General features: G+C 38.4%; 2 protein-coding genes across 3 annotated transcripts; both read left to right on the forward strand.

Annotated features, from left to right (window-relative positions):
• The first annotated feature begins 2957 nt into the window (after positions 1-2957).
• On the forward strand, positions 2958-7440 carry LOC149011169 (uncharacterized). 2 transcript variants are annotated; one of them, XM_089164113.1, is made up of 3 exons: positions 2958-4315; positions 6013-6252; positions 6329-7440. In XM_089164113.1, the coding sequence occupies exons 1-3, from the start codon at positions 4110-4112 to the stop codon at positions 7068-7070; spliced, it is 1188 nt and encodes a 395-aa protein (XP_089020239.1). In that variant the 5' UTR covers positions 2958-4109; the 3' UTR covers positions 7071-7440. The 2 variants fall into 2 exon arrangements, with proteins under 2 accessions (XP_089020239.1, XP_089020240.1); XM_089164114.1 differs by having other exon boundaries at positions 6016-6252.
• Positions 3125-3826, forward strand: LOC149011170 (F-box protein CPR1-like). Its single transcript, XM_089162576.1, has one exon. The coding sequence runs from the start codon at positions 3125-3127 to the stop codon at positions 3824-3826; it is 702 nt and encodes a 233-aa protein (XP_089018702.1).
• Positions 7441-7661: the final 221 nt, after the last annotated feature.

Raw genomic sequence — 7661 nt, forward strand, 5'->3', positions numbered from 1 at the left:
TCACTTCTTTTAATTATTCCTATTTAAATGGATTGATAGGTCAGCACTCAAGTCATTTTCAATGGATCATGTGAATTAAGAGCCATTGACTAAAAAAAATGCAAATGGCTATGCATGCACATTCGTATGTCTTGTTATGGATGCTTTTCTATCATAATGGAGGTAGTAGTAGTTTGTGTTAAAAAAAAAAAATTCTCTTTCTTCTAATCATTCTATACATTTAAATATAGCATGTACAGATTGGTCTGTTGTAAAATCAACCCATTTTATCCGGCTATTTGTTTTGGTTGGAGAGCAAGCGTCCTTGTCCGTGCTAGAATTTGTATAGTCTTGAAATATTATTGTTGCTTGCTCTTTATCGTCAAGAATTTGGACCAGGAATAGTGTGTATTGTAAAGATTAGGGGGGCATTTCCAAGTGTCAAGATCATTTGTGGATTTGCAGGTTGATATTACCAAATTCTATACTATATCTCCAATAGGGCTATGGTGGTGAGGTCGATGTTTGCACTGGTAGTTTATAGGGTTAATGCTTGCATAGGTTGAATTTGAAAGTCTACTACATGAGATCGCCATTAGCTTCTGTGAACTATATTAGGCTTTGGTGGGGTTACATTGATGGGGCACTTGCTTGCACTAGTAGTTCATAGATCTAACAACTAATGTTTGCATAGGTCGAATTCGAAAGTGCTCTATATGAGATTGATACGGTTTTTGTAAACAATTTTAGACCTCCAGTGGGGCAAGGGCCAATACTTTTGCTAATAGTTTATTGGACTAATACTTGCATAGGTCAAACTCAAAAGTCCGAACATTACTTTGCGAGGGTGCACATAAGTCAAACTCTGTGCACATAAGTCAAACTCGAAAGTCCGAATATTACTTTGCAAGGGTGCACATAGGTCAAACTTTGTGCATATATGTCAAACTCGAAAGTCCGAAGATTACTTTGTGAGGGTTAGGGGTGCAGGTTTGGCCCTGGCAGCCCTGACCCGCCCGAAGCCCACCCTGAGCCCAAATAGGGTTTGGGCTAAAGATTTTGGCCCTAAGTTTGGGTTAGGGCCAAAATATTCTAGCCCTGAACTAGGGCCAAGGGCGGGCCTGGGATTACTCTCTGGCCTGCCTAACCATCCCGGCTTGTCCCTAATTTTGGCCCTAATCTTGGCCCTGATTTTGACCTTGATCTCAACCTTGATCTTGGCCCTAATCTTGGGCCCTGATTCTAGCCTTGATTATGACCTTGATCTCAACCCTGATCTTGGCCCTAATTTTGACCATAATCTTGGCCCTGACCCTGGCCTTGATATTGGCCCTAATCTTGGCATTGATCTAGGCACATGATTCTGGCCCTGATTTGAGTCTGGATCCTCCACCTATATGGAGAGGAATCAATTATAATCCACATGGGTGAATATTTGACGTGTCAAATTTTAAAAATATGATCATGTTTTGTAAAAAATTAATAAAAATAAATTATATCTTCATTACCAATGTAGTATGCATCTACCTAATTTTGGCCCGATCCTAACCCTAATTTTGGCTCTAGTCGTAATGTTAATTTGACCCTGATCATGTATTAAATTTTTACCCTAATATTCACATTAACATTGATATAACTATAAGTCTCGACTTTGATCTTCAGTCATTTTGATCATATTAGACTATGAGTTCACTTTTTATATTATTTTTAAGATAATTTTATTTTTCGAACTAAGTCATTTTTAGTTCCAAAAAATCATTGATTTTTTTTTTTTGACTAAGGTGAGATAATATATTATAAATAATAAAAAGCTAGTATATAGAGAATTAATATCTAACAAATCTACACCCCAACTTCTCATCATGAATATTGACATTTCTTTTGCCTCCAATGTGATATTTCAAAAGAAAATTTTTTTATCAAGGACAGATAGCTATGTTTGTAACTAAAATATAATTTTCTTTAACTACGAAAAAAATATTAATACTAAATTATCGTTGATTTACTTGTTAACAAAGTTTTGAATATGATTTTTTTTTTTTTTTTTTTTTGAATAAGGATATCAATGGGAGGGGTTTTCAATTTCCATCATCAATGTAATGGGAGAGGTTTACAATTTCCATCATCAAAGCAACGAGAGACTTTAAGAGATCAATATACAATTATGCACTATGAATTTATTTATGTTTAAAGCAACACTATCAACTTATTGACTATTTTATCATTTTGTATGAATTTGAATCATCTTATATTTCTATGAATTATTTGAATTATTATTATTATTATTATTATTATTATTATTATTATTATTATTATTATTATTATTTATGAATTTACATTTGATATTTTAGGTTCAAGAATAGGACCAATTAAGGCTAGGGCCAATATAGGGTCAATCAAGGCCAATGACAAGGTTAATCAGGGTCAGTGCCAATTAGGGCTAAGGACAAAGCCAATCAGGGTTAATCAAGGCCATGGCCAATCAGGGTTAGGGTTAGGGCCAAGGCCAATCAGGGCCAAACCATTCCCGACCGAGCCCAATTAGGGCCAACTATTGGGAGAATGGGCTTGGCTTGGCCCCGTAGGACTTAAGGCCAGGGACAATAATCCTTGGCCCTGAACTAGGGTCACGGCAAGAATAGGTTCAGATTATAACATATAGGGCTGGGCCTGGGATTGCCCAGCCAGGCCAGTTGCAGCCCTAGTGAGGGTGAATGGCCATGATGACTGCGTCCCTCTTTCCTCCCAAAAAAAAAAAAAACAGCCAATGCAAGGTTGTTTGAGTGGTAAAGATCCATACTTCTCAGTGGAGAGGTCGTGGGTTCGACCTTTGCGGATGGCATTAAATTTCCAGTATTAAAAAAGCACCAAGTACCCAAAAAAAAAAAAAAAACAAAACAAACTAATGGAATTGGTGAGCCCAAAAATAAAAATTGCTGTAATTATCAAAGAAAAGGCACTGAACATTGATGGACGGAGTGTCAGAGAGCCATCGACAAGCGGGAGACTTGGGAGACTTGTCTAATAAGCAATTGTTAGAAGGAAGGTTATTGATTTATTGTTGGTGGTGTTGCTTCCCGTCGGGAGCTGATCCGGACTCTTCTTACTCTCTGAACGCTGAAGGAAGAAGAGAAGACCAGCAATGATGGAGCTCGATAAGATGAAAAGAGGAGAAGATGCAACGGCAGCGAGCAACTTCACAGAGGACATCATCTTGGAGCTGCTTTCATGGCTTCCGGTAAAGTCTCTTCTGAGATTTAGATGCGTATGCCAATCTTGGTGTGATCTAATAGACCATCCAGATTTTGTTAAGATGCATCTCATCCGATCCATTGCAACAAATAACAACCTAAGCATCGTCTCTATAGAGCTAAAATTTGACGATTACAGAAGCTATTACGGTGGCTTGAAAGTAACTTCAGTTAACCTAGATGATTTTGAACAAAGAGGAGAAGAGGCGGTAGGAGTAGAATTTCGTTATCCGATAATGTTAGAGGAAACCTTTGTAAGTACTTCTTGTAATGGCTTAGTATATGTGTTTTACCACGATGACGACTTATTTGTAGACACGATGCGCGCACACCTTCTTAATCCATCTACAAGAACACTCAGCTATTTGCCCGATGCGTATGTAGAATGTGTCCGTCTGGTTGGTTTCGGATTTGGTTACGACCCTACCACCGACGATTACAAGGTGATAAGGGTTTTTGTGAACTATGGTTCTCAGTACCTCACCCAGGTGATGGTGTATTCTCTTACTAGCAACTCATGGAGAAGAATCGAGGACATTCCCTTATTTCACATCCAATACTGGGTTGGGGTTTTTACAAATTCTGCTTTTCATTAGGTCTCACTGGATAATGTGATTCTTGCTATTGACATTAAAGATGATAATCTTAGAGAGGTGCCTCTGCCTGATCTTGATCTTGGGGAAGATGACTTTTACATGACCATCGGGGTTCTAGGAGAAACATATCAACTCTGTATGCTCTGTAACTACTCCAAGGTTCGGATTGACTTTTGGGTGATGAAGGATTATGGGGTGAGGGACTCCTGGGAGAGACATTTCTCCATTGAAGAACCATTGGTGTTAGATTGTCCTAAAGTCTTACCTCTATGCTATTCAAGAAATGGTCAAGTTCTACTCGAGACAAGTCAATGGGACTCATGGTATGGACGTCTGGTGCTTTATGATCCCTATAAAGGAAGGGCAAGTTGTCAGTTGTCTTCGTGATACTGACAAAATAGAATTATGCATTGAGAATCTCATATCACTTGATGTGAAATATGAAGGTGATGACAAAAAACAATGGGGGGACTGCTGGATGGAATGCAGGTAATCCAGCAGAGCAGATTTTACACTTCAAGTTAATATATCATGTCTAGATTTGTTTTCACATCATTGAATTGTGTTTTAATACTCTTGTTCTTATCGATTATAGTTTCATCTCAGAAATTTCTGTTGATTATTCCATTCTTGCAACTGTCTAAAGTCATAATGAACCCAATCAAAATTCAGGTGTCGGTGTTCGAAACAAAGGAAAAGTTGGTTGAAGAAATTAGCTTTAGTTTTAAGCTTAACGGATAATGCATTTGGTTGATGTGAATGGACTTGTTTTTAATTTAACTGTCAATTATAATGACTTGAGATCTATCTATGTGAATCACATTTAAGTTAGTTGGATAAGAGTAATTAGGATTTAAGTTATTTAGAAAAGAGTTAAGCAGTGAGATTGGGAAAGGGCCTTTAGGAAATTTGTCATGTTTTACCTTGTTAGGCTACATGTTACCATCAAGAAGCTGTACTTATAAGAATTTGTTTGGAAACAATTATTGCTATTACCCATAATTTTTTAGATTACAAACGTACCACTAACATTTCAGTTTTATCTGTTAAGTGATTATATCTTCACCTAAAATTCTTCAAAACTCAGGAATTCTTTCCTTCAACAGATCCGTTTTGGTTTATCTCTTTCTTTTTGTTTTATGCCTCAATATTGGTACACAATATGCATTGGGAGTCTCGCTTCACTTGACACTAAAAATGGAGCTGACAAGGAAAAGAAAAAGGGAGAAACAGAGGTAATTTGATAGAGCAGATTTACACTTCAAGCTGCTATATCATGTATAATTACAAATTTTTTTTTTCTTGTTAGTTTTGTGTTTACACTCTTGCACTTATCAGTAATAGTTTCATGTAAAGAAATTCTAGGAATTATATTATTCCTTTATTTCAACAATCTAAAGTCCTGATGGGATCAACCAAAATTTGGAACTGTTTACAGGATTAGCAGCTGAAGACATGAAAAATAGTTTGAGCTTAGTATGTTTTCATTTCCCACAATACAAATGCATTTGGGTGATGTGAAATTGTATTATTATTTATTTTTCAGTTCAAAGTACTTGAGATCATTCCTTTAATTAGACTGCTAAAGCGCTTTTGGAAATTGTCTTGTTTTCCTTGCTTTTCAAATACTCTTTAGCCTGTGCTGAATTTTGTTAATTTGTTTCTCCTCAGTATTTATTTGCTTATCCTTCTCTGTTAATGAATGTTGCTGCTTGCAATGGTAGCCTTATGAGAGATTTTGGAATTTGGGAATAGAGTGATAGATGGACCTCTTTCTCTAATTGTTAATAACAATTAGATTTAGACTTATTTGATTCTTGGCATTAACCAGTGAGGATGTTTAGGTAGATTATCATTACAAGCACTGCCGGAGGAATTTTTGTGATTGGTTCATATATTGAAAAAGATTTGTTCAAAATGTTTATATCCCACCAAGTGTGAAAAGATATTTGGATATTTGGATTAGCATTCTTGGTGAGTAGATTTGAACCTGTCTTCGGGAAGTTAAGGTTTGATGATTTTGTTTTGAGATAGTTATATTGCAGTTCTTTGTTGTGATGATATACGTTAAACATGTTGTTGATATGAAATCGTTGTTTTCAAAAAAAATTGTGGTATCTATTTCTGGAGTACATTTATATTTTGACGACAAGTCAGGTTGAGAAGGCTGACTTGTTGGACCCAAGCAGCAAGAAGTCAAGGGCAGACCCCGGGGAGGGCACATCTCACATGGCTCAGGAAGAAGGGTATACTGCAGAGTCTTCAGCCTTGCCAATTTTTGTTCCCCAGTGGAACTTGACCGAGAAATCGTCAGTCATCAATGATCCTTTTGTGTCTCGAGTCTGGGCCACACTTGCCCAGCTCCCCGTTGATTGTAAGGCTATGGCCGAGCTTGATGACAAAAAGTTTACTGATTCTGCTTTCTGGTATGTCCCCGAACTTTGTATATATTGCCTTCTTGTATTGCCCAACCGTACTAACGTGTTTTTATTTTCTGTGCAGTGCTGCGGCCGAGTTGCTCCCTTTCTTTGTGGAGGCGATCAACCGTGCATCCCATTCTTCCACGGAGGCCTCCACCTACCTGAATAAAATCACAGAGCAGCATACTGAGATTGAGGGTCTTCATGACTCTGTGCAGAAGCTTATGGTCGAGGTGGATGGCCTCAAGAAGGAGAAGGATGTGCGAGTCCAAATGGAGAATCTGATCCTAAAGGAAAGGAATGAAGCACAGTTAAAGGCCCAGAAGGCCACAGGGGAAATTGCCCATGCTTGGGAGGAGGCTGCCACAGCTCGGCAGGAGGCCTCTAAATATGCCGAGGAGCAGGCCAACCTCAAGAGGGAGCTGAATCTACTACAGTCAGCTTGGGAGAACACTATCAAGAAGGCCAAGGCCCAGGCCATGGCCAAGTATCTAGAGAGTCTTGAGTTTGGGAAACTCGCAGCTTGCTACGACGTCAAAGCCTTCAAGCTGGGTCTAAAGGATCTGTGGATGAACCTTCTCCAGGACTACCCGGATCTTGACACTTCAGAGTACACCACTTGTTGCGACCCGACCATCTATGATGAGTTGGGGATGGAAAGACCGAGCTGGTTTCCTCCAAAGTCTATCCCTGAGTTGGAGGTTGTCGGCGAGGAGAAAGGTAAGGATGAAGACGAAGTGGATGACGTCGGCGAAGGATTCCATGATGTGGCCAGCGATGGAACCCGTGACGAGGCAACCCGAGCGAAGGAGAGTGATACCTGAACAGAGGAGGCTCTTGAGGAAAGGGAGAGGGCACTCACTCAAGACAATTAGATATTGTGGACAGTCTTCTGGAGCACTGGTGCATTGGAGTCCTGTTTCACGGGATGCTAGAGTTGGAGTTGGCTAGGAAAAAAAGAACAAAGAATAGAGTTAATTTGACAGAGCAGAATTACACTTCAAGCTACTATATCATGTTTTAGTTTTGTTGTCCTTAGTATTTGTGTTTGCACTCTTGAACCTGTCAATTATAGTTTCATGTAGAAAATTCTGTGAATTATTATTCCTTTCTTTCAACCATCTAAAGCTGTAATGCAGTCAATCAAATTTCAATCTGTTAAAGCAAATGTAGCTTGAAGACCTGAAATATAGTTTGAGCTTAATATATTTTCATTTTTTTTATAGTACTAATGCATTTAGGTGATGTGGAAGTGACTTATTATTTGCTTGTCAACTCTAAATACGTTCCTTCCATGTGATTCAGATTTAAGTTATTTGGATAAGAGTTATGCAGTGAGCCTTGCTTTTTGCAACCATTGTTATTTATCCTTTAAACTGCTGCTAAAAGGGCCTTTGGAGATTGTCTTGTTCTCC

Source organism: Hakea prostrata, chromosome 7 (assembly GCF_041222555.1).
Source record: "Hakea prostrata isolate BN-2017 chromosome 7, UWA_Hpros_2, whole genome shotgun sequence".
Classification (NCBI taxonomy): domain Eukaryota; kingdom Viridiplantae; phylum Streptophyta; class Magnoliopsida; order Proteales; family Proteaceae; genus Hakea; species Hakea prostrata.

Bases quoted from the DNA above. Each gene is read 5' to 3' on its own strand.
- LOC149011170 (XM_089162576.1), top strand. From the start codon at position 3,125: ATGGAGCTCGATAAGATGAAAAGAGGAGAAGATGCAACGGCAGCGAGC.
- LOC149011169 (XM_089164113.1), top strand. From the start codon at position 4,110: ATGGTCAAGTTCTACTCGAGACAAGTCAATGGGACTCATGGTATGGAC. The intron at 4,316-6,012 runs GTAATCCAGCAG...GTTGGACCCAAG, and splicing joins GACTGCTGGATGGAATGCAG to CAGCAAGAAGTCAAGGGCAG. The intron at 6,253-6,328 runs GTATGTCCCCGA...TTTTCTGTGCAG, and splicing joins TTTACTGATTCTGCTTTCTG to TGCTGCGGCCGAGTTGCTCC.